This window comes from Simochromis diagramma, unplaced genomic scaffold (genome assembly GCF_900408965.1).
Source record: "Simochromis diagramma unplaced genomic scaffold, fSimDia1.1 OVJJ01000304.1, whole genome shotgun sequence".
In the NCBI taxonomy this organism is placed as follows: Eukaryota; Metazoa; Chordata; class Actinopteri; order Cichliformes; family Cichlidae; genus Simochromis; species Simochromis diagramma.
In genome coordinates, this window is record NW_024387030.1 from 5,187,633 (window position 1) to 5,214,665 (window position 27,033).

At 40.0% G+C, this 27,033-nt stretch overlaps 1 protein-coding gene across 5 annotated transcripts in view; it reads right to left on the reverse strand.

Moving 5' to 3' along the window:
• The window catches only part of stxbp5b (syntaxin binding protein 5b (tomosyn)), a 29,510-nt gene extending 6,257 nt beyond the window's left edge, over positions 1 to 23,253 (reverse strand). Inside the window, exons 1-23 of one of the 5 annotated variants that reach the window (XM_040042461.1) lie at positions 22,752 to 23,253; positions 21,370 to 21,467; positions 16,640 to 16,721; positions 16,170 to 16,270; positions 14,831 to 14,965; positions 11,652 to 11,715; positions 10,341 to 10,424; positions 9,832 to 9,955; positions 9,494 to 9,572; positions 8,799 to 8,953; positions 8,634 to 8,706; positions 8,179 to 8,326; positions 8,021 to 8,088; positions 7,850 to 7,890; positions 7,015 to 7,235; positions 6,696 to 6,880; positions 6,342 to 6,467; positions 5,946 to 6,094; positions 4,598 to 4,660; positions 4,461 to 4,517; positions 4,321 to 4,368; positions 1,065 to 1,115; positions 661 to 789 (exon numbers count right to left, since the gene is read on the reverse strand). In XM_040042461.1, coding sequence (XP_039898395.1) covers positions 661 to 789; positions 1,065 to 1,115; positions 4,321 to 4,368; positions 4,461 to 4,517; positions 4,598 to 4,660; positions 5,946 to 6,094; positions 6,342 to 6,467; positions 6,696 to 6,880; positions 7,015 to 7,235; positions 7,850 to 7,890; positions 8,021 to 8,088; positions 8,179 to 8,326; positions 8,634 to 8,706; positions 8,799 to 8,953; positions 9,494 to 9,572; positions 9,832 to 9,955; positions 10,341 to 10,424; positions 11,652 to 11,715; positions 14,831 to 14,965; positions 16,170 to 16,270; positions 16,640 to 16,721; positions 21,370 to 21,467; positions 22,752 to 22,895 — 2,425 coding nt within the window. In that variant the 5' untranslated portion in view covers positions 22,896 to 23,253. The remainder of the gene's footprint in view (positions 1 to 660; positions 790 to 1,064; positions 1,116 to 4,320; positions 4,369 to 4,460; positions 4,518 to 4,597; positions 4,661 to 5,945; positions 6,095 to 6,341; positions 6,468 to 6,695; positions 6,881 to 7,014; positions 7,236 to 7,849; positions 7,891 to 8,020; positions 8,089 to 8,178; positions 8,327 to 8,633; positions 8,707 to 8,798; positions 8,954 to 9,493; positions 9,573 to 9,831; positions 9,956 to 10,340; positions 10,425 to 11,651; positions 11,716 to 14,830; positions 14,966 to 16,169; positions 16,271 to 16,639; positions 16,722 to 21,369; positions 21,468 to 22,751) is intronic. The other 4 variants (XM_040042463.1, XM_040042462.1, XM_040042464.1 and 1 more) reach the window with 4 other exon arrangements.
• Between the last annotated feature and the right edge of the window lie 3,780 nt (positions 23,254 to 27,033).

Consider the following 27,033-nt stretch of genomic DNA (forward strand, 5'->3'; position numbering starts at 1 on the left):
CAGAGAATGCCTTCCATCGTATTTATGTACTTTATAGAAATGGAAATGCAGCGGAAAAGAAAAAACACCCACAGTAACATGATAAATAAACCCAAAGTCCAGCAAAAGAAAGAAAGAAAAAAAAAAAAAAGCTTTTGACATTGTGATGCTCTTTCAGTTTACATTCAAGGAGGCAGTTTACTTTTTTCCAAATGTGGATTTCCAGAATTGATTCTGAAAACTTAATGTTGTTTATTTAAAGAAATAAAAATGAATGTCCTATTATAGGATCACAAAAAAAACAGGTGTTTTAGAAGTAAGAATTATTCATGCATTATTTTTGTGCTGATGGCAACTTAAGAACAAGTTTTAACCCCCTTTAAAAAGCTAATGAGGGATACCAACATAAACACAAAAGGCCTTTTAACATGGGGGAAAAGGCTTAAAACATCGGCCATCACGCGTGATCTTCACAAGAAAAAACTGTAAACAGGAAAAGCAAGATTTTTAACACCGAGTGCAGTCATGCCACTGGAACTTCCTCAAAAAGAAGGAAACGCTCACTGTGAGAGGATTAGTGTTATCTGCCAAATGACTGAAGAGTAAGAGCCATAGTAGTGGAGTGAGTTAGTACCAGTTACCCCACTGCAGCCCAAGTCAGACCAAGGCTGGTCCACTCACAGAAAATGGGGTCTGACTTAGTTCTACAGAGGTCCTCCTTCAGGTTCATCCTGGCTGTTGCCATTCTTTTCACACAACACAACTGCTTCTTACATGCCTGAATGCGCCTTCGTTGGAACCCACCCTTTTCTTTGAGTTTAAAAAGAGACAGTGTTTGTCTGAACTTGCAGTAAAACAAAACAAAACAAAACAAACAAACAAACAAACAAACAAACAAACACATCCCCAAGACATCAGGAACATGACATTCAGAACAACATGTTGCTGGACAGTAAGAAGTAGTTTTGCAGACCTACTTAAAAGCTAGAACCTAATACAAAGCAGAAGATTCAAATAACAAGATGAACACCTGTAAGAAAATACAAAGGTTCTTAGAAAAATGTAAGTTATTAGTTTTGGCTTACCCAGGTCAGTCTTTTGCTCACTAGACGAGCTAATTTTCCGTGACATCTTAGCTGTAACAGAAACAAATACCTCTGTTTTACGGTGAAACAATAATGTCTAAAAGGATTGAGATTTTTTTTAAACTTCTTTGATTGTGAATTACAACAAACGATTCAATAAGTATGATTTTTACCATTTTGTGGCCTTGTTTTCAATGTGCACATCAGTGTGCAATCACTGAATAGAACACAATTTTGAGTACGATTTTTAAACATGGTGATACCAACTGTAAGACAACTGTTGAGGTCACAGTGCATACACCAATCAGCTACAACATTAAGAACTTTGGCAAGTGAATTGAGTAATACTGATTATTTTGTTAGAATGGCACCTATAAACAGGTGGGACTATATTTAGCGCTAGGTTCAAACAAACCTGATGGGCTAAAAGGAGAAAAATGTAAAAAAGAAAAAAGAGCAGTGCATGGACCCAAGTCCTCTCACATGGATCATTATGTGATAAATGTTCCTGGAAGGTAGAGGTTACTTCCTGCCAAAAGTGGCCCGAGAAGGGACAACTGGTAAACTGGGGAAGGGTCTAGCTCCAATTGCACTAGAAGGGCTAATGTAACAAATTTCTGAAAACTTCAGCACTGTTTGATAGTACAGTATCAAATAGTACTATCAAACAGTACTGTTCGATATAAATGGATTGTTTGCATAGTTTGAGGTTGGACAGCTGCAGAGATGTATGCTGATCCCTGTTAGAAGCTGGAAAAAAAACCTACAGTGAGCGCATGTCCAATAACGGTGGTGTCATCTGCAAACTTGATTAGCTTGACAGACTCCACCCACCAGTCTGTCAAGCTAATCAAGTTTACAGATGACACCACCGTTATTGGACTCATCTCGGACGGGGATGAGTCTGCCTACAGGAGGGAGGTTGAACGTCTGGTGTCCTGGTGCAGCCACAACAACCTGGTGCTGAATGCCCAGAAGACAGTGGAGATTATTGTGGACTTCAGGAAGCACACAGCCCCACTCCCCCCCATCATCCTGACTGACACCCCCATCACCTCTGTGGACTCATTCCGCTTCCTGGGTACCACCATCACCCAGGACCCGAAGTGGGAGCCCACCATCACCTCCGTCATCAAGAAAGCCCAGCAGAGGATGTACTTCCTGAGGCAGCTGAAGAAATTCAACCTGCCAACACGGACGATGATGCAATTCTACACTGCAATCATCGAGTCCATCCTCACCTCCTCCATCACCGTGTGGTACGCTGGAGCCACTATCAGGGACAAACAGACTGCAGCGTGTTGTGCACTCTGCTGAGAAGGTGATTGGCTGCAGACTCCCATCTCTGCAGGATCTGTACACCTCCAGGACACTGGGGCGTGCAGCTCGGATCTCAGCTGACCCTTCTCACCCTGGACACAGTCTGTTTGACCTGCTCCCCTCAGGCAGGAGGCTCCGGTCCATTCGCACCAGAACCTCTCGCCATAAGAACAGTTTCTTCCCCTCTGCTGTTGGACACATGAACAATAACCATATGACTGTTCCCACCACTAACACATGACCCTACGCTGTGTTCACTGCATCATTCCATGTTTGGCACTGATCACCACCTGCACTCATGTATATATCTATCTATCTACTTAGCACTTTTAATTCTTATTCTTATTTATTTAATTTTCATGTCTATTTAAGCGTAATTTATGACAGTATGTTTGCACTGAAGCACCGCAGCAATTTCCTAATGTTGTAAACCTGCTCAACATTTGGCAATAAAACCCTTTCTGATTCTGATTCTGATTCTGATGTGTATCATAACTGGAACACAGACCAATAGAGAAAGGTGTCTAAAGAACCATGTTTTTACATCATGGAAACGGGGCGTCTGCATTGTTTACATGTGTCAGAAATTACAGCAGGATGCATGACGGCAAGCCAGTGGAAGCAGTGGGACGGTCTGGGTAACGTTCTGCTTTGAGGTTGCTATGGCATTCATGAAGATGCTACTTTGACACATAACCAACCTAAGCATGGTTACAGACCACATACAGCACTTCACTGTAATAGTAGTTGGCTCTTTTAAGAAGAACAATGCCAAATTGCCCCCCCCCCCCAAAAAATTTTTTTTTTCCAGGAATATGAAAAGTTGTTGATTTTGCCCTCCAAACTTCCCAGACCTCACTTGAAGTGAACATCTGTGGGAAGTGGTAGAAATAAAAGAAGTCAAATGCGTGCAAGCCCCATCGATGTAAAGAGCTTAAAGGATCTGCTGCTAAGGTCTTCCTGCCTGATACCACAGGACACCTCTGGAGGTGTCGTAGAGCCCACGTCTCAAAGGGTCAAACAACGAGGCAGACCTACAGAGTATTATGGAGGTAGTTTTAATGTTATAGCTCACTGGTGTATATCTTGTAAATGACTACTTGTAATAAGACGCTAAACTCTTTTGGAAATAACATTACAATTCATCATAATAAAAGCTGATTTTAAGGTGGTGCTTTTGGTTGTTGCCAGTTTCTTTTCTGTACAAATTCCTAAAAGTTGTCTGTTGCAGTCAGTGACCACCCTGAGAGAAACCATGAGAATACAAATGAGGTAGAGAAGCATCACAGACAACCGATAGAGCCTGTAATGTCAAACAAAGCAAGAGGCAGTTGAGAAATAAGGTAATTACAATTCAGTGAACATAGTTATGCAAAGAGAGTAGGTGGAGAGAGAGGAGGAGGGGAAAAAATAAAAAGAATCAGTGGACAGCCAAACAGTTAACACTGAACTGAAGCCCTGGAATCAAACACGCAGAGCAAGTATCTACAGTCCAAGAGAAATCATTTTGATGTTAGTGCTGTAAAGACTGAGGCGAGAAGCAGATTTTCTATGCTTTTGTTTTAGTTTCAAAAAATAAAACAAGAAAAACAAAACACACAAAAAATAATCCTCAAGTAAAATTTCATTTTTCCATACTATATTCTAAGTTGTGTAACAGCAGTCTACAGTATTTTGGTAAAAATCTGCATAGAAAATCTGCACCTGAAATTGAAGAGTCATCCTGTCATGCACTTGATCAACATCCCTGATTCATTTTCTACAAAACCCCTACATTATGTGATTAGTGAAAACCGATTTCTTTAATGCAATTATTCCTTTAACTGGCACAGTATGCACAGGCTTGCGTAGGATTAAGGCACAGTGTGGTTAGAACGCCGTCATTCAGAGAGAAAGAGTGAGTAATCACAAAGAATACATCTGAAAGATACAGTACCAAAGTCATTGGCAACCGTCTTGGAAAAGCGCCTGCTTTTCAACTTCACTGGAAATAAGGTTCAAAAATACAAGTCAGAGAACTTTAGTCACCGTCTAAATATTAACTTTTAAAGGGTCATACACTTGAAAATACAATACCCTTCTCTATGAAATTCTGCTTTTTGTCATCATCTGAATTGCAGGGTGAGGTAGAGCCTACATGACAAATGGCAGCCGATATGAAAGACGAATTTCAAAAGAAAATGATACATTCGGTAGTTCACGCCAAGACTTACCTGAAGTAGGTGATCTGCAGCGGTCCTCTGAGGCATTGGACCCATCGTTGGAATCACAAGTCGCTGCAGGAGCCACAGAAATTGTAATTAAGAGTCAGACAGGATTACGCTGCAGTTAATTCCTATTGCACATGTAGTAACAATAACAGCTCAAGTATTACAAAGGCAATCATACAACGAGGTAATCATTCAATTTAGCAAGTAAGCTCTGCTTCAGTTTACAAATCTACCACAAGTGAGCTCACTAAATGCATCAGTATTGGCTGTCTAGTAGTCAAATCATAGGTGTATACTTTAAAGATACTCTCTCTCAAGTCTGAAATTTGACTCCATCCTCACTGGAAATGTCAAAGAAAAGTCTGTACTGAGCTTTGGAGATTTGGGGTGCTATAATAAAACCAGAGAATGTATCTCTATGAGATAAAAGGAAAGGCTTAGAGGGGAACAATGACACTGTGGGTAGGGGAGAAAGAAAAATCTGACACAACAGGACTTACTGAAGTGAGATGAGCGTAGTTTTTTCATAGACTCAGAATACAAGATAGAAAGTCTGGACATGCAAGACGTCACAGTTGGAATGTCTTTACCAAATCACAGAGAGAGATCAACAGTAAAAACAGTGAGACAGAAAAATGCCTGAAACTAACTGCAAAACAGAAGAAAATGTGAAGTCTCAGCTGCTTGCTGCTGAATTTCTATTTGATTCACTGTTAAAACAGTATATGTTTCCAATAGTGTTCTTGCAATTTGCATAAATTAAAGACTGCTTTTAAAAGGCAACCAAACAAAATGCAGATAAGAGTCCTGCATCTAGCATCAAGCGACTGAGACTAAAAAGAATGAAGACAAACAGTGACTGACAGGATGATTAGGCAAAGAGAGAAAAACACAATAGAAGACATGACAGAAACAGCAAGGCTGAAACAAGTAAACAAGGTTTATGTATTGTTTTGTCAGTAAACAGAATCAAAAGGCAGTGCTATTACAGCAGAGCGGCTCTGCTCAGCTACAGCATCCATTCTAACATGCATGCTCCACTGTCTTTGCTCCTTCCAACTGAACAGATGGAGAATCCGCCAGCAATGCCCCCTGTTGAGGGAGAGGAGCTACTGCAGGGGGCGGTGCTCACAGTGCGAAGTCAGGGCAGCTGCCAAGTGTCAGCTCTGCCTCCCTAACCCACCTCCAACAGCCTCCAAAAGTGTTCAGCAAAAAAAATAAAGGAATACAAGGAGCGTAGCAAATTATTTACTGTATTTCAGTGAGATAAATGTTATCCAGGGTGACAAGTTCAGCAGAACACAGAGAGAAATCAACAGAAAGAGTGTTTAATTGGTTGAGTGCAGCTCACCTCCGGAAGGCTTTGCTTTACGTGGGGAGCGAGGCTGCCTCTGATAGGGGTCAGATGGGCTGTACAGCTCTGATGTGCCCATATTGAAAAGCAGGGTTTTCTGGAGGTAGTCCACCACAGCCAGACCGTTACTGTTTCCAAACACCACACTGAAAGACAGAAAGGTCAAAGAATGCAGTGGAACTCCAAATTATGATTTAGGCAGGCTTTATTTACTTTTGCACTTGGTTGCAAATGCTTGGTTACAGTGTTCTTTGAGACAGGATATAATTACGATTTCTTTACCCACACAAATTGAGCACAAAAAAGGATACCGAGCTATGAAGACTAGTGAGAGCCCAAAGTGATGTGACCTCATGTCAAAAGCATCAGCTGTATTGAACATAAGGGACTTACAGGCCATAGGAAGAATTGATTGCCAGGCTGGTGATCTGCTGAGGTGGCTCCCCACTCACCCACACCAGCTGGATCACCAGTTCCACCTGGTTGCCCGGAGACTGCTTCAGTGGGGAGCTCCGCACCCTGCATCAAACACACAGCAGGATACGACAGCAGGCTGCAGTTTACACTGGAATAAATTATCATCTCTGGGCAAGCTACACTCTGGATCATCATTTTTATTGCTATTATTATTATTACTTTAAAAGCATTTTATTAAGAGGATTCTTTTTTTCTTGTGTTTTTCATCTCTTCTGTGACAGCCTGCTTCACAAAAACAGAAGCCAAGGCAAAATTAAAGAAATTCCATACTGTAGACATGGTATATTGTCTCGGGGGCCATCAGAGGAGTTGCTCCCTGTTGATGGCTGAGTGGGAAGCTCACTCTCCTGAGGGCTGGAGGAAGCTCCCGGGGTTGGCAGGGTGGGGGTCTGCTCTCCTCCTGGGTCAGGAGAGTCCACTTCGCTAAACTCACACTGCATTCGCACCTCCAAGAGCTAAACAAGAAAATAAAAAGACAAAAAAAAAGGCTTGTTCTTTTAAATGTTTATCGATTATTATCCATCCATCCTGACCTTAGGAATAATTTACCCATTCACTCTATCAGTTTATTATGCCCCAAGCAATTTACCTGAACAACTTCAGTGGTAATTTCTTGTTTGCTGAACCTATAGACAATAACATGAGCAGATACTCCAGCCACGCACAGCATCCGGCTCTCGGGACACCAGGACAAGGTCTGGATGGCAAATGGGTCCTCATCTACTATATCTGTGTTTGGCTTCTCCTCCTTTCCACGAGCCCTCTCAAACACCTTGGCAGTCTTCAGCTTGTACAGCACTTGAAGCATTACTGTGGAAGGAAAATAAGGACATGATGATTCACTGCGATCAGTGCACTCTCGATAGCACAGGTTACAACAGGAATCGAGGTGGTGGTGATTAATATTGTTCTTTCAAGGAGCACTACGTTCAAAATCCAAGCAACTAGAATTAGAGATGGGAATTAGTTTGTGAACAAAGAAACCCAGAACATCAGTGACGTAGCAGCTCATCCGGCTCGAAATCCATCAGAATTCACAGGTTATTGTAATGTGTGAAGTACAGAAAGAAAGTGATAAGTTTTCTTGTCATTGGTGTGTTATATTGCACAAACTAATGAGAATTGCAAACAGTAATTTCTAGGACAAAATAATGTAGTTCAACACCAAATAGAAGTGTCTGGGTTCAGTAGCATTATAACTACAGGGTCAGTCGTAACTATGGCCATAAAAAGTATTAAAATATGTGCACACTTCAGTATGTCGTAGTAACAGTAACCATATAACCAATGGGACCACTTGGTTTTTAAAGTTTTTAATTTAGTGCATGAATACATCTCCTTGGAAGGAAAATTAAAGATAAAGACATGCAAGGATGAACTTTTTGTAGTAAGTAATATACTGCTCTTAACAACAAAATACTCACGTGCAGAAGCATCCCAGAATTTGATTGACCCATCAGCATGTCTATTATAGCAGGGGATAGACAGAATAAAAACAAAACAATTAAACATTTATTACTGAACAAGACCTGTGCACATCTTAAAATAAGTAAACACGACTCATTATATTATTACTTTATTCAATCAATACAGACCCTGTGATTATAATCTCAGGGTAACTCTGTGTGCCTTGGCCCCAGTTTCCCCCACTAATGGGCCATTCCTGTTAAAAACAAATAAACAAAAATGAAGCTTCTGTCTGCGGTGAAGTCAAATGCTCAATTCACACAGACAACACAACTGAGTCATTTACCTTCTTACTGTAACCTTGCCTCTTTTGCCGACAGCCGACAGAGTAAAGTGCAGGAATAAGTTCAGCAGGACAGTCAGCAAAATACTCACAGCAGGTCACCGGTGACTCGTGGATAGTCAGAGGATAAGGGTTTTCAAATATGGGATACCTGTCACGATAATCAGTCACATGTTTACACTAAATATTATACAGCATTATGCTACATGTTCTGACCTGTATGTCAAACTTATAGCTGCGATAATAAATGTTAACAAAAGATGCTAGATTTTGTGTAATGTATTCACCAAAGTTTGAAATTTTAATAAAGTTTATTACTCTGTATATTAATATAGCGTACTTTAGGGTGGGCAATGTGGCCATTTGGTATAGAATCTAGATGCAAAATGTAAAATATCCATGTTTTTTGATGCAATATAATTATTAATACAACCACAGCTAGAAAGTTGAATATTTACCCAATCTGTCCGAGGTCTATTACAACTAAATCTTTCTCAAGAAGGACCACCACAGCATAAGGCTCCTGAAAGTCTAGAAAACAAATCGGCAGAAAATTTACATGGATAATGGCATCGTTTCAGTTGGTAACTGCATATGCTGTTCTGACTAGTGTCACAGCTCACCATTTGGATATGGAGTTTCACACAGCGTTAGGAAATCCACAATCGGGTAGTCCATCTCCAGAACAGCAGTGCTCTTTCCGTGCATCACAGTAAGACAGGCTCTCCTCCCCACTGTATCGTAAGACAGACCTCCAGACAGCACCATGAATGGGTCCCTGGGTTTAACAAACACACATATTTTAATAGCTTCTTCAATAAAATTAAATTAGTTGTGGCAGATGAAAAATTACCACGTGTATTCAGCGGTAAATGGGTAAAGAGGGACACCAAATTTTACTGTGGTGCTTTCTCTGGGGACTTTTTGGCCCGATTTTGATAGAACCCGTGCTGGGAGGAGCCTACTTTTTAATCATTATTAAAACTATATTAATCCCCGTCCTCAAACGCCTGAGAAAAAATTATTAGATCACTTTCAATGAAATGTTGGCCATTTAGTTAATGGCTTTGACATAAGAGCATCTCTTCAGATGCTGCCAGCTTTGTCAAAAATCATTATATTTAACAAGTATCGTGAGACTGTTGCCTTGTCTAATTACTTATTAGACAGGGCTTTTTCATCAGCATAAGGACGCTGTCAAGAAGACTAACCTGTTACATATTCAGAATAACAGGAAAGGACATTTTGAGTACAGGATATGGTTTCAAACTAGCGTCCGTTAAGACACAGGATGGGTGGGAACTACCATCACACTCACCCAGCCCTTGTTGTTTTGTATTCCACTTTCAGGATAGGCTTGCATGGTTCTGGCTTTTTTCCATCCTTAGGCTGCTTTCCTATTGGATTTCAAGATGCCAAAAAAACAAAACAAAACAAATCCCCGAAACAAAAACTCATTATATTTTACATTGCAGGAATACAGTACATATGGTGCATATGTGAACATATGGACATGTCGGCATCCATCTGTTATACTTGTCAGGTCTCAAAGACTGGCGGGACTACACTTTATTTAAAGGCCTATATATAGTTTTTCCATTAATCATGCCTCTGTGAATATAAACAATACAAGTGTGTGTATACAACAGCTCCTACCATGTGGTGTGATGATCTGTGCGGGCTTGGCTGGGGTTCGTACATTCCACGTGGTCAAAGTGCCATCGGAGTGGCTGCAAACAAACTGTTTGCCCTCATGGTGCCAGGCGACTGAGTGGATTGCCTGAGAAACCACGGTAGCCGTTTAACAGAGTGTGATACATAATGTACAAGTGACATATGTTTGACAGTTCAGAATAGCAAAGTAACTCTACATCATTGGGGAAATCAGGGTTTGTCTCAACAAAGGTGATACTTGTCCACGGATAGTTTGGGTCGCTTCAAAACTTCATGAGTAACTAGCAAAATACATGATAATGTTATTTTGAGCTGTTTTCCATTCTCTTAAAATGAAAGTGTCATTATAAAACTTCAGAGAGTTCTTTCATGTGTTAACTGATTTACAAAGAAACCCAACAAGACCAAACATGTTTCTCAGACAACAGTGAGGAACACCAGACAAACTAGTTTCCTCACAAGAACTGGAACAAAGGAAAACAATTCCTTACCTCATCATAATTGTAGCGGTAGTCAGCTTTTTTGCACTTCAAATCCCACAGCACTACTATCCCAGACTCAAATCCAATCAGAAGCTGAAATAACAAGTAAAGCAAGTAAGGCTCAGCTGACTGTTGTTAAACTACATTCTGCACAAAACTGGTTCATAATGAATTCACTTTATGAATGTATGACAGTTATTTATTTTACATTCCCTAGTAGACTTTTATGACATTGCTTAAGATGGCATAAGATGCAATATTCTGACATTTACACACTGTAAGAAGCAACTAAGTTTTCACTTACTATGCAATCATGTAAACACTAGAGTAGCTTATAACTATTTTTTCCAATAGTTAGGAATTTCCTTGTGAGAACAGGCTAAAAGATACGCATAAACCCTTTGAAATGGCCTGTAAGAGGCAAATAGAAGGGTCTGCATACGAGCGTAGGTGTTTTTGCATTTTTGGCTCTATATGATGTGAGAAAGGATATCCTTAATATGGTCATCTCAGACGAATATTGTCTGCTGTTCAAACTGTGTTTGCAGGGGGCAGGCCAATAGAAAGACAGCTGGCTTAAATTGAGGCTTGTTCAAGACAGTGAATGAAATGAGGGGGCGCACCAAGATGATCATTTTCACCTCTAAATAATGCAGAGCTACTCCAAAAGAACTTAACAGTGAGATTCCAGAAATAAAAATCCAATTCATATGCTTCATAGGTATGAGCTATAATACTCTGTGTATTTATTTATTTTAACAAAAGTGCAATTTATTTGCAGTGTCCCGGAAAAGCACTACTCTAACAACAAACTGAAATTTCAGCAAATGCCCAACTGGTGATAGCAGTAACATGAATTCCTGTGCCAAATTGTCTACCAGCAACTAGTAGCAAATTAATATAGTCAACCCAAATGCTCCTAGTTGTTGTTGTCGCTGCCTTTTTTACAGTCACAGTGGTAGCATACTCTGTGCCATCACTGCAGACTGTCCTATCTTTAGCTCTAGGAAAACAGTAACTGCTAGTTGAGGTAAAACATCATTACCTATGATCCAAAGCAGGAATGTCCCCTGCAATCCATCTTTATCTAACTGATTATCTCCAGTTCACTTAATCACTTAAATGGAACTTTAACTTTCTTGAATTAAAAGCAAGCCTATATTTCTTTTAAAAGACATGAACTTTTACATTATATAACTGAACAGTCTCTGAGATCCAACTAAAAATCATTTCCAGCTCTGCTTCTCCACATAACATCATCAGATGACGTACAATTGTTTATCTTCTCTATAGGCAATGTAATGTTCAGCTATCAGTTACCTTGCCCTCATCCATGGGGTTATCACTGATGTGCACAACAGGCCCTGGGTGTGTCTTGGTGGATCTGTCAGAGAAAGAAAGAAATGGGAGACAGTCCAAGTCAATTTAGGTATATTTGCCACTGATGAGTAAAATGTATCTGATAAATATAGTGATACAGTGGAGCTTTTAGAGGGCGGTAAGATAGAGGCAATTAGGAAAGACATCCAAAATGTAAGCCCCAATCTTTGGTCTTGCACAGAGAAAAAAAGGACAAGATAATAAGATGAAAATGTGCATCAGCGCACCAGAGGGGAGGCAAGGAAAAAATAAATAAAAAAAATAGCCATGACATATGAGAGAGACAAACAGCGAGGGAGAGTAGGGTCACATGAGGGTCTATGAGAGATTATAGTGTTTCAAGACAGGATCACCGTGGCAACAGAGCAAGGGGCATGGAGGAAGTGAAGGTCTGGCCTAAAGAAAGTGTTGCTGCCTCTGAGTGTGGTCTGGCTCCAGCGGCTAATGATCTCATTGCTGCTGCTGATGAGTCGATACAGTCAGTGATGTCGCAGTGAATAAAAGGAAGGGATGGAGCGGAATATGAACTCCAGCCGGTAATCACCACATTGTGATACACCCGCACCACAAACACCAGGCTTAATAACCAGTTATCATGTTTGTGAACTGGATTTTATTGTAATAAAGATTATTTTAACCTAGATTGTTAACTGACGGAATCGTCGGTAAACATTACTTTAAATTAACTAGTTAAAACTGAGTTTCATTTCCAGCATAACACCAGATATGATCATTAGCGCCATACACAGTGTTTCTATCCACTGTAGGAGAGTCCACGAGTTTCCAAAGGCAACAAGCTATGAAGCAGAGCGTGGAAAAGACGATTCTATCAGAGGTTCTACAAAGACATAACTGAATATTTCGCTTTAGATTTCACACCACATCGTTTCTTTTCATCTTCAAAATCAAGACAAGCTAAATCATTTCCCCATCTCCACTTCCTGCATCTGACACATTTATCTAAGAGGATGGCATACTTTGCTCTGACACTTTCAACTCCAGGATCTAAAAGAGCAATTTATCCGATTTCACCAGCAGCCTCATACACACGCACACCTTTATGCAACCAATTTTAGCTGCCAGTCACTTTCTAAAATAATTTTTTTAGCTCGCTGGTGGGCACATGGAAAATAAAATTGCTTGGAAAAACTTCTACTGACTAAAGTTTTCATTTAGAAAAAAAAATAGTAATTTCACTACCCCTTTTAAGCCCCAATCAAGGGCTCAGAATGGGCAAATTTTGTGGGAATGTTGGGTGGTAGACATGTAACCAGTCCTTTTAAGACATGTACTTCTTTCTGTTAATCTGAATGACCCTGAGTTCATGTATCAATGTGTACTTTGATCACTTCACAGCGAGTCATGACGGCAATCTTACTAGATTGTACCAGTAACATTTTGGTATCACTTTGCAAACCACCCAATTCGGAATACATTCAGTTACTTTAAGAGTATCAACGGTATATTAACATTATATTTAAAAAAAAAAAAACTTCTGGCACCTGCATTTAGTCTCACTTTGCTCAAACTAATCTCACAGCCTCAAAGCGACTTCTTTATGTTGTCCCGACTCAAAACAGTTTTATGACACTGCTTGCTAATGAGATTTGAGGTTAACAGTTCGTTTTTTTTCCTTTCAGCCATTTCTAGAAGTCTGTCTTCTGTGTTCCTAACATGCATGAAATGTCAGACAGCACAACAGCAATAATTTCATCATTTGCTTGTAATGAATTGTCCCCAATACATTTTACTGAGGCGTGCATGAATGAGGTCCATGAAATGATCAAAGTACCTATATAACACACTATATGAACAAAAGTAATAATTCACTGCCTAATCTTTAATTTCAGGTGTATTCCTACTGCCACAGGTGTATCAAATCAAGCATCTATCCATACAGTCTGCCTTTACAAATATTTGTCAAATAATGGCTAATTCCAAAGAGCTCTCTGAATACCAATGTGGTACTATAATAAGATGCCGCTGTTGCAACAACTTTGTGAAATTACTTCCCTCCTGGATATTCCACAATCAACTGTAAGTGGTATTGCAAATTGGAAGTGTTTAGGAACCACAGTAACTCAGCCACGCAGAGGCAAACCACACAAAGTTACAGAACAGCGTTGCGTTGAGGCGCATAGAGTGTAAAATTGTCCAATGGATTGCCGAGTCAATATTCACAAAGCTCCAAACATCATCTTGCTTTATCATCAGCACTAAACATGTGTGCTGGGATCTTCGTGGTATGGTTTTTCGTAGCGGAGCAGCTCCAGTAGGTATAATGTGCAGGTGGTCTGGTACTTTCATCTACACAGTGTAGGTGGCATTGAAAGACACAGACTTAATGTCTTTTACAGAACTGTTAAATGTTGCACAGTTATAATGGCTCAGTCTGTACTAATGGGAATGCTGGAGGGATGACCCAAACGACAGAATTCCTAAACTTTATCTAGCAAAATAACTTTGCTAGATATTGCAAGTATGAAGAGCGCTTCGACCTGCCAGTGCTGCCCTGTTTGACCAGAAATTATTTTTATTATCACTTGTTAAATTATGTATCAAGTAAATAATCCACCATTTAGCAAAGCTGTTTAAAAATGATCACCTTAAATTCCCGTGTGCTGGGAAAACCTGTATTCGATACACAAAAATGCTATCATAACCAGAAAAGATACTGATAGTGATTTTATCCACCTCGATCATACACCTGCATGTGACATTAAATGGGAACCCCTCAGAAGATGCAGGATGTGATGTAAAATTCCTTGCAAACTTTACAGTGGGTGTTTACACGAGGGAGTGGGTGACACAGGATGGGTCACTGGGGTTATGAAGTGGGCACTTCCTATCAGAGATGTTCTGTTAAATCTGGCAGCAAACACCTCCAGAAGTCTCAACTGCAAGTCCTGGCATGGCACAATCACCACCTCCATACCGCCCTCATACCGATCAGAGCTACAGTATTCTCAGCTTACAGGACTAACTGTTTCTGCAAGTGCCGGCAACCGCATTCCTTTGCAATTTTGAGTTTCCTGGTCGAGTGTCAGCTGCACAAAGAAGATATGCAAATAGCGAGTGAGTAAAGGGAGGAGGGGTGTAGTTGTGAAATACAGACTCACAGTTCGATGGCTTTGTTCCACATAATAACGTAGCCTGAGAGAGTGAAGGACTCCACGTTGACAATGTGGATGTTTCCTCTTTCTGTGCCGATGTACAGCCATTTGCTCTGGAAGGGCAGGTGGCAGTATGTGATTCTGGAAGAGATCAAGATCCATCACAACCAGGCTTTTTATTATCTCATGACTCAGTTGGCATCAGACGGTTACCCTTGTCCCTAATCACGCTGGTCCAACTGGAAGAAGAAGCAAGTGAGTAAGATTTAATTACAAAGGCCTTGCACTGTGTCACACTAATGAAGCTAGACTATATATAGATCAGTTGGGGGGAACAGCAGAGTAAATACTGTTGCCTATTCTCAACTGGGTGAAAGAAGAATCCAGTCATACACAACATTTACTATCTGAAATAGAATGAACCTGCAAAAATGTTTTGTCTTTTGCTATTAGTCTGTACCTTAATTGTGATTTTTTTTTTTTCCAGAGGAAATCTGGAGTCATTTTTAAATGAACTTGGAAATACTGACTTAACAAAAAGTGTGGTGTTTCTTTTAACAGACCTGATGGTTTAAACCACCAAGATGCTGCAAAATATCTGTAGCAACTGTTAAATGAAAGGAAAAGTAGCACACAGTCAAAATATACTGCCATTTAAGTCAGTTTACTGCTCATTTTTGCCTTGCTATTTCAGTGCAAATATGTCCCACTGGATTATAGAATACAATAACTTTATTATCAACATCAATGGAAAATTGTCTTCGGTTCACTAAGCAATAAACAAAATGAATCAAATCCCTTCACATCAACCCACATTCATACATACACGCATATAAAACTTCAATATAACAACAATAAAAACACATCACAGCATCTCATTATTCAGTATACCGATTGGCTCTTGGCACAAATGATCCCTTATATACTGCGGTGAACACCGGGTCAGCAGCAGATAGCCGCACCCCTGGGTGGGATCATCTTATGTTTACGGTGTTCCTGTAGCATTATTATAATGTCCTTCTGGCCAACATAAAATTTCTGCTACATTTGAAAGAGGGTCTGAACAGAGAGAGGGAAAAAAAATCTGCAGGCCAAAAATCCAAATAATGAGCTGAGAAAAATTGCAAAGCTGGGTGATAAAAATCTGTGGGTGCCACATTCCTTCTAAAATGTAGTAATTTGATGCATTGTTAATACTGAACCATTAGTCACAGATTTTCCTTATTGGCTAAAAACAGCTGGTGCAGCCCCACAGCATGTGGCCAGCTGTGAAGGCAAATTTTGTTCACATCAGATGCAGTGTTGCAGCAAATGCAGCAGCAGACAAACAAACACATTACTGTACCTCTCCCTGTTAAACTTGAGCGAATGCAGGATAGCAGGGATTTTTTGCCTCAGGTTCCACAGGTGGATGCTGTCATCAGCTAAGGCACTCACCAGCGCCCCCTGTGGTGACGGTGATAAACAGAGCAGTTATTTGCGTTGAGAAAACATCATGTGGCTTGGCATTGACACTTTATATGGCTGTATCACAAGCATGTGATATAAAGCTCGTAGACTCTACAGTATAAAGTGTGCTGAAGTAAAATTAGCTCAAAGGGACAATATTCAAGTAAAGTCAACTGAATTGAACTGAAATGAATACAGGTTACACCACTAGCATTACTTTTAATCGATGTATAAAAGCACATTCATCAATAGATTCATGGCTGGGTGTGTGAGGAGAGGAGTGAACAGGCTGGGAGCGAAGAGGTGGTGAGGAGGAGGAGAGAGAAAATCAAACAAGGACACAAGGAACAGGTAATGACAACAAACCTCGTTGATCAGGAACTGGAGCTGGATGACAGCAGCGTTGCTCTCGTGCTGACAGTAGCACTCCACCCCTGCACGGCCAAAGCTAAAAGTTTGCTCAGTCAAAGAAAACTGGAAAGGTGCCAGGAAGGTTCATGCAGAAATCGAGGAAAACCTATTTTAAAAATGCTGCAGCTTTTCTAATATAATTTCACACAAAAAGATGAAAGTGACAATTGCTATTTCCAGCCTTCTGTGATTTTTCTAATCAAAGGTTCTTAAGTTCTTTGTTTGTTTTTTCTGAACTAAATGGAAGTTGACATTTTCCGCTTGCATTCCTAAAAAGGCACAGGCAAAAGCATGTAACACACTAAACTGATGAGTTATAAATAAAATCAGTGGGCCCTGTCTCCCTCATATATTCACATGCGTCAGCCAGTGTGACGGCAGCATGATTAACTTCACACTCACCTCTCTCTATTGGACTGTTAAGTTTAACTTAGAGATTCTCTGCCTGCTTAATTTGTCCATTCAGAAGCAATCAGGCTGCTCGTTCAGCTAATAAAAGACACGGGGCATCACAAATTATGAACAGTGCAAAAGTCAGACGCATTGCCACGTAAGCATCGGGGCTGTAACGCCTCAGATAAAAACCTCCAAAATACTTTCACAAGCAGCTGAATAATCACAAGAGAAATTGGGGAAAATCCTTTCAACTAGCCTCTAATCACTCTCAGAGACATATGTGCACTGAGTTGTGCATGCAAGCACAAAAGGAGGAGGAAACCACAAGAGCACTAATCATACAGCCAGTCTATGAACAGACAGACAGACCACAGAGACAAAAAAAAAAAGGTGCAGTGTTTCTCATACTATTAATGTTAGCATGCAAAAGAAATGCTCCAAAGACTGGCAGCTATGTTGACTAAAACCATTTTAAGGCTCAAATAGTATGATTCTGTACAGGATTAAACAAGCAAGCAGTGATCAAACAATCCCTCATTCCTTAAACAAACTAAGGTGGGGTTCAGGACACTGTTTCAGGATGGGCTCAACAGTGGACATCAGGTCGTTATATGACAGTGGTAAACTCAGACTATTAGAGTCAAGACTTTTTTAGCTGGCGCCAGTCGAAGGCTGTGGGCAACTGACCTCACATTCACCCACGACCTTTGTGTCCAGTTTTAGCTCCTGGCATTGCAGGTTGTGTACAACATTTGTCAAAATTATTAATGGTTATCATGTTTCCATAGGTCCACAATGAACGAGGAGGAGGAGGAAGAGTCATTAAGTCCATTGCATACCCTCTGGTGATGCATAAATAAGAGCATAAGAGCAGAGAGGTAGCTGAAAAACCAAGAATGGTAATATTTAACAGTGTTTTCATCATATTTCTGTAATCCAGTGGGGGTCATTTAAGCAAGCAGGCAACAGTGAACACGAAGTATGTGTTGTTTTCCAGTGATTATCAACTCTTTGCTGTAAGTATTGTAAAACTGATTCAGCTGCAATATAGGTTAATAGTACTGCTGAGCAAAGCTACTTTCTAGGCTAGCAGGAAATTACTAACACGAACCTCACAACAAGATGTTATCACTGCGGGGAGCGAGTGCATTCTTTTCTAACTTCCTGCCACACTACATGATCAAAAGCTTAGGGGCCACCGGTATAATCTACATAGTAATAGACCATGTATACAACAATACATGTTTCTCTTTATTTCTTAATTTCATTGGCAGTGTGGACACAGGAAGATGGGTCACACCACAAAACAAAAAAGATCAAAATGCTAGTTCCTGTCTCACACTGTTGGTCATATGGTAACTTTCATATGATTTGCTTTTCTCTTAAATTAAGTAACTTCCTAAGTTGAATAATCAGTTAGTTGATTGCAAGGTTCCAGTTTTTGAGATGTGAAGAGTTCCTGCTGCTTCTTGTCCTGAATTAATTAACGTTTTGGACTGCAAGACAACACAGCGATGAACTGACTGGATATTAGCTTTGTCTGATTAAATAAAATGCTTTATCCGTTATTAAATAGCATTATATTTTGTAATTAAGATTTTGACTTCCTTGGCACAAAAGTGGGGAAATCAATCACACAAACAACACAAATATACAGAAAATATCGGTAATATTGGAAGTCTCTATTTGTGCATCCTACTGAATAGATCAACTCTCTGAGCAACTGTATTGACCTGCACTTTAAGATTTCCAGTCATACTATTAAATCAAATACATTTTGAGAATTTAGAATTTACATTATCTGGTAATCAATCATGAAATCAATAGCAGCGCCGTAAGCACATCACAGGACAGCACAAGTCACGAGTGGGAAATTCATCTTCCCAAGAGACCACATGAGAAACTGGGAATGGTGTGGAGCTGAACGCAATTCTGCTCAATATTAATTTTATCTCTTTATAAGCTGCTGCTAGTAAGAGTAGATGTTCCAATGAGGCCCAAATTGTGGCCCCTTGGGAAAGTTAAAGGCCCACTCTTGACCTAAACTGACCCCTCACTGGGCCTACAAAACAGAAATAGTTTTGAATACATAAGCTACACCCATTAAGGTAGCTAATGTGTCTTTTTAGACTACTGTTGCTGCTAACTGCACCAAACATTAAAATAATTTAAACAAAACTATGGGTGTCTCACTCAAAGCCACTGGGGTTAACTTTTCTGACGAAAACACTGCAGATGCATTTTTTTTACCCATGTATGAAAGGAAAGCACACTTTAGTCCTAATGTCACAAAGTTTGACATGTCACAGCAGACGCCAAATAATTTGCTCTCGTAACCTTCTTAAGGATATCCCCCCATGTCCCTAAAAACATCACACACTTCAGTCATACCCTATGAACGTCAACACTTCCCTGTTCGGTAAACCACTGTGGTTCACCGCAGCATTTCAACATCAGCAGGTTTTCTCACAAAGTCAACAGATGATACGCATGACAGGAAGTTCTCTTTCATGCTAGTTTACCAATAGAAGACTGATAATGTCTTTAGTAGTCTTTCTACAAGTGCAGATATTAATACCAAAAAAGAAGGAACTACAGCGTAGTGAAGCAGGTACAGCATTTCTACTCTGAAAACCTTCAAAAACAAATTCTGACTTCTACCACGATCAGACCAGCCTTTACCTAATAAAATACTGATTTTGCAAAAAGTTAAAATTAATATATTTATATTGGGTTCACTAATTAAAGTATGCAGGGAGAAAACACAGCTTCAAATGTTATGTTTTTCCTTCTCATCACCCTGTATAATGTTAGTGAGTGAGTATATCCCTAATGTGGTCATCTAAGGAAGTCATCCATGTCTACACAGCACAGAAGAACCACCCACCTGCTGTTCAAACATTCTGTTTGCCAAGTGCAACTATACACTTGTCTATACATGTGTGCTTTTACACTAATGACACACATCAAATGAAAAAGCCGGTATCAAACCAGGGACCTCTTACGCTTATAGCATCGGCAACCAAACAAAATATATCCCAAGTACTCAGCTACTGGATCAACCGTGATGTCTAGTTTTTAAAAAAAGTTCAAGATGTGTACGGTCACCGCACACAAAGATTATCTGCATGTGCTTAAACACGAGATATGATGGTTTTATAATTGCCAAAACTGCACTGGAAAGAGCACGGAAATGTCTAGAGTTACATACTGATTAAAACGCTGTAGTAGAGGCAGATCTTGTAAAAGCAGACATTTATTGCTTGTAGACACCTCATTGAACTTATGTCTACTGAGCTGTGGCAGCAGTTCCAAACTCCAGGGGCAGTGAGGTGGATCGATACAGACCATCTTTTGATAAATGGACCAATTGCCTGAATGACAGTAATCCCATCAGCTCCACCTTGCACATTAGGACAACATGGAAGCAGTGTATGTTCTGTGGGAGTAGCCCTGTGAAAAAACAGCATGCCCTCTTAATCTAGAGAGTGGATAATGATGAGGACAAAGCCACTTAATGAAAATCTAAACAAGGCAGGTGGGCTTCTTAAGCAGGATACCAGCACAAAGGGAAACCCTGAGCTGATACACTAATAGGTCAGCCCTGAAGGCATAACCTGGATATGAGTAGACTATCACATGCAGTGTTTAATAGCCTGGAATCCAGGGGCAGTTCTGCTGCTGTGAGTCACGGATGTTAGCTGTAAAAGCAAATTTTTATCCTTCAAAACAAAGAAATACGAAACTGACTTCCAACTGCCTGAGGGGCCACACAGCACTGTGGCAGCTTGATTGTGTGTGCATGTCGTGCAAGTCCAGTTATGTTTACAGCACATATGAAGTGGCATCCTGGCACTGACTGGGCAGCACAGTTGATGAGGTTGGCTCCTCGGCATATGGCAGAGGAGCTGTTCATGCTACTGCAGAGATACCACTAATGAGCCTGGGTGCTCCAGGAGAAGGAGGCTGCTGGTTGCACAGAAACACATCCTAAGCCTAAGAACTCAGATTCCTTTAGCTTGTTTTGGAGATTCTTTTTTTTTGTAGCGTTGGATGACAATAGACAGAAAGGATCATTTACTCTGAACTCCCGTGCCTTTGTGGAATGCTGAATGGCAACTTAAGTGGAAAAATAGTTCCTGGAAACGATTCTAGGAACTTGGACACGGATTTACTTTCCTTACACATGTGTGCCACGACTGTGTGGGTGAGAGTGTTTTTTTGTTTTTTTTAAAAAAAAGTAAACCTTTACTTTCCTTGCATGACTCTTCACGTGGGAAAAAGGATACAGCCTCAAAGCTCCAGTCTGAGTCCCAATGGCCAAGATTTTCTGTACGGGGTCAAAAGCCATTGAGGATGGTTGATATGGAAAGCCATGACGCACAGTCTGCAGGAAAAAAAGAAGAAGCAGAATTTACATTAGACCTTAAGCCAGCTATTCGATCATCTCCTACACAGTCGAGCTGACATTAAAAAATTATAGTCTCCAAGAAATGCAATCCATCAATGTGGAAAATGTGCTCTATTATCAAAAGAAATTAGATAAAGCATAAACATTATTGAAATATCTTTCTCATGGCTACTTGATATCTGTGAAGTATTAATTTTGGAAAACAACAGTAAAACTCAATATGACAACCTTGAGCGGGACTTTTATTGTCAGAATCTTGCAGTAGCTTATCCTCCAAATTATTATCATCATCAGGCATCTATAACCCAATTGTTTCAGGTTGGAAACGTTGCTCAATCATCCATAAGCTCTCTGCAGCTTGCAGCAGGATTACATAACAGGTAATGCCATGGCCCTGTAACCCGGGGACCTGACCTGTTCTGCTCCCAGCTGGAGTTGAAGCTGGTGGGCGAAACCTTTCCAGGAAGCCCTAACAGTCTGCATTACTAAACCGTGCATGATTAAAAACAAGGCTGGGGAGCTCTTGTGTAGTGACCTGTGAGGTTATGATTTAAATGATCAGTTTTATTTATTTATTTTGCCAAAGCTGTTCACTCACATGCTCTTATGCACTGTACCCACAAAGATTAGGCTCTGAAGCGAATGCTGCACTCGTGGATGGTGGTGGCTTAGTATAAAAATCCAAGTAGAAGTTTAGCTGAAGGTAAGAGAGGTGGTGGATATTTACTAGAGTTGGAGTTTTTGCAATAAAAAGTGTTCTTCTCACCACCTTTGAAACACAACATGGGAAATTTGCAGTGGCTCCACTATTATTATGATAAACGAAATACAGGCTGCAGATGTTGCCCTCAACAACTCGCATTAAAACCCACGTTAGACCTGCACCTCCAGCATGAATAGAAGTGAGCAATGTCCAAATGGGGTGGGTGAGTGTTGTGTTGTAATTTTATGATATTTTACAGTGACGAATATACAGTTTCAAAGATTCAGAGCAATACAAACAGCCCACTATGGACTACATCAAGGCAGGGCTGGCTAAAATAGACTAAAAATAATGACATATAAATAAATCACATTGTAGTGTTCAAGTGTGTGACTTTAAATCTGGTGTGTGTACATTCAAGTGGTTTCCATCCTAAATAATAAAATTAATATCCAAAAATAAAAGCAGTCAGCGTTTTTTCCTTTCTTTTTTTGTGTCACGCTGCTGTCATCTGACTGTCAGTTCGTTAATGTTAGCTGTTATTAACGGAAACCCACCTTGCAAAGCTGAAAATGCTCCGACTGTAAAGTCTCCTGGACAACATCGTTTTCCCTGGGAGTACCCGGCTGAGCAGTTGCGGAGGAGGAGGAAGAAGCCGCTGTCAAGCCGTCCAGCACCTTCCGAATATTAAACTTCTTCATTTTCCTCCGGTACACAAGCGACGGTTCAGAAAACAGATCAAGCGAGCTACCATAAATTGGATACAGAGAAGGGGGTAGCTGCTAGCTAGTTAGCCGAAATAACGCACAGTTAATACCTTTCTGTATACATCTCACATGTTACGGAGGGTGTTGCCAACGCATTCTCCAAAAGCGCCCGAGTCACGAACATTGGTTTAGAGAGTCCCTTCCGATAGCAGCCCTAATGCGCCATTTATATTGCCAGCTTTGGCGTTTAGTCGACCGGGATCAGTCGTTTCCGCCAGCTCCTTCCCCAACCAGGGCTCAGCGGGTAGCAAAGTGGCTACGGAAACGCAGTGAACTGCAGCGGGGATTGAGTCTGCGCTCTGCCGTCACCCGGATGCAGGACCGGTGTTACGGTGTATTCCGTGACCCGTCAGATTAGGTGACCTCAATCGGAATGTGAGCTGACAAAACGTTTTAAAACTGCTTGTGTTGACACCTGCTGAGAACAAAGAAGAGCATAAATAGGTTTACATTTATATACATATACATTATATACAGTATACATTTTGATAGCTATCATAGCAAATTAAACCAATTTAAAAGACATCAATATCCTTAAATTATTGTAAGTTTAATAGAGGGAGTGTTATTATTTCTAAACACCTATGTATGGTCATTTTGTGTGGCTCAAAATTCAATTAGAATTTTAAAAAATCCTCAAAAACAAAGTCCTTATTTTTGCCACAATCTTAACGTTTTTGGCGCTGTGAGCTCTTCAAACAATTTTTAGTTATAATTTTTTTTTACATAGCAACACAAGGAATTCAGATAGCCCTGCGGCCCCCTGCTGGCTAAAGAAGAGTCCCGAGCAGCCTCAATGCTGGAGGGCTGGGAGGGAAGCAAAACCTTACCCCAGTGACACCTGTCAGACCTTTGAAGAGTGGTTTAAAAGTGCAAACAAATAACGCAGGGAAACAGTGGGAGACAATGTAGCCACAAGCATCTTTTACTAACGCCCTTTCCCACTGAAACACGATATAAGGGTACTCCTCTGGTATTCTATTCCAATCTATTGTGCATGTCTGAAAAATAGGCCGTATTTCCTCATTCCTTATGTTCCCCAAGGAAGAAGATTGAGGTTATTTTGGCTCTGCAGAGAATTGGACACAAAGCTGGAAAACCTGGTTAAATACTCACCTTTGTGATATGTCATTCTTTTAATTAGCCCATTAAAAAACTTCACATGTGGGCATATAGTTTTATTTTAACTGATTCAGGAATTAAGCAGCTCCCCTTAAATGGTACACCTGACAAAGTCACGTGGAAGACACAAAAGACAGAAAATTGTCGAGTTAACCTAATGAGACATTAAAGCCATGGCCTTAGCAATACACGTTTAAAACGTCAGAGCCTTTTTGTAAATTCGATTTAAGACATTGTTTAGTTTTGGTTCTTTTCTGGATATAATTCTGTCAAAAGTTTTGTATTGACTTTCAATAATTTATCACATACAACACTGTGCAAAAAGTCTTGAACTGCTTCTATATTTTGCTTCCAATGAGCCAGATTTTCTTGTAAATTTTTACAATGGCCCAGACTTTCTGAATGTCAAAGATTTGCTTTGCTGCTCTTTTGTCCATTTCCAGTCCAGTTCTTGTACCTGACCATTTTAAGAGTGATGTAATTTTAGACTTATGAATCATTCAAGCACAAAAAAAGCATCTAACACAAGATTACAGTGTTTTGTCTACACATAATAGACTTCTTGACACTTTCTTACCTGTTGACTGTTGCAAAAACAAAACAAAACATATTGTATTCTCATTTCTTAAGCTTAATTTATTAACTCAGAATCTGTGCTGCTGTGCTTTGGATCATTGTCCTGTTTCGTTACCTAATTTCAGAAAGCTTTGACTTTCAGATAGATGGTCTCACATTTGACTCCAAAATGCTTTAGTATGAAGAGGAGTTCACTCAGTGACCATCATCAGCCCACTACCACTGTGTCTGACAGTTGGTATGAGGTATTTGTACTAATATGCTGTATTATATTCAGTGTTTTAGTATTTTCTTTTTTATATACTGCTTCAGCGTTTGGTATTGATAAAGACCCCCACCTCCTACTACCATCCATACTACACCAAAGTACATGTTAATGTTACATGTTTTTCAGGTAGTCTCTGTCAAATCGTCTGTGTTTATAGAGGTAATTCCTATGAAACCTGTGAGAATGTATTTCGCATGTATGTCTACTTCTGCATTTTGGCTTAATTCTTGTTAAATAAGGGCATGGTGTAATATGTCATGTGTTGTTTATCTGAGGTTGTACTTGCCCAACTTGAAGGACCACATTATTATTATTATTTATAATGTCTTGATATGTAAAACCTTAGAATAGAAAGAGTGAGTACTTTATTTTTACCATAACTGTATGAACTTCAATTATTCATACTGCTGGAAAAAAAAAAGAATGCATACCAAATAATATAAATAAAAACATTTTCAGTGCAGTTTGTGGATTTGACAAACAGCACTGATCACAATCAAAAATAGAAATTATGGAGAAACTCAAATTTCAGACTTGATCTCTCGAACACATTTGAATTTTTTCGTGCCTTCACCTAAAACTGGAAAAAGTTGAGTATTTGCATTTTATGCTACTTTAAATATTGCTTTTAAAAAAGTAGTAGCTTCATTTGGCACTGGTTATTTTGCAGATCATTACATGCAAAGCATCTGATTAGCTTATCCTTTAAACTGCTATAGATAACACTTAAATGCAGCAAATGTAGCTACAAATTTAAAAATCTGATTCAGAAACATGATGCGATGAAGCAAAACATGTTGGTGGTTGATGGGGGAAACAGGACTGGTTCAGTACTGCCAATAACCCTTTAGAATCAGAAACAGGATTTTCAGATAGAATCAGTTTGTCTCAGCGTTGATGTGGACAGCAATACAAAAGAAAAAAACACTTTGTGTCCCTTCTCAAAGTGTCTTTGCACAGGTATATTTTGTGCACTAGATGGCGTCATCTACTAGCAAAACTATTAACCTCTAAATCTGTATTTTGTTGTGTTTGAGAACTCGCCTTGTGACAAAACTTCAGAACCATGGACAGCAACGTAAGGATTCCAGACCGTCATCATGGAGCCCCTTGATGGTTCAGGACGTGGTCAATTTAAAGGGTATTGTAGGTTCATTCATATTCTAGCATTTCTTTTCTTGCATTTATGGACTTGGCCACATCAACATACATTATGTAGGTGCAGGAGAATGTCTGCAAATGTCTGCTATTCAAAGACTTTTTCCACACAGGACATCATAAAATGGGTCACACAAGGCACAATGGGAGACAGTGAAAGGCACAGCAAAGCTATGCACAAAGCTTTACGCTTTATAAACCTATTCACAAGTTTGACTAAATTGAAATTGTCATGCAGTCATGAATATATGAACGAAGCTGCCAGAGAAAATGCACGCCGGAGGGCTGATAAAACAGGGCAATATCAATAATGCACAAGTGATGGGATCTGTTGCTGGGAGTGAGGCTCCCATCCATTCAAACTGTCATATTTATAAACAAGTTAAGGAGCGGGGCTTTTGTGTCCGATGTTAAAAAGTATTGGGGCCAGCATCCCTCTTTGACTTCTGAATGTAGGTCTCCAGAAACTGGGACATACATCCAAAATTAGCAGTTGTGTGTTACTTCTTCCATCGTTTTGCCTCAGGCACAATTGCCACATGAGGTAAACTACCTTGCTGGCTTTTATGCTGCAACTCCTTCGATCAGCATGTAGAGATCAGATGAATTTGTGATGGGGTTTGGATAAATATGGGAAATTATGGTGCCCATTTTTAACTTTTTAATCTATTTTGGGGGAAATTTATGGTAATGCAAATTAATGCCACGTCAACAACTGCTGATATAACAAAACATTATGTGATTATACTCCAAGGTTAAATCCATTCTCATGACACATCTGGAGAGAGTGGCTGAATTTGGACAAATGCTACTCTGAAAAGGTAACCAGCGGCAGGATGTAGAACAGTTCCCTTGCTGCACTGCAAGGACACTGAAAAGTAAAACTACAGGACAGCAAAGAACAGATTGGTGTGCAAAAATAACCTGAGCAACACAAAACATGTCAAT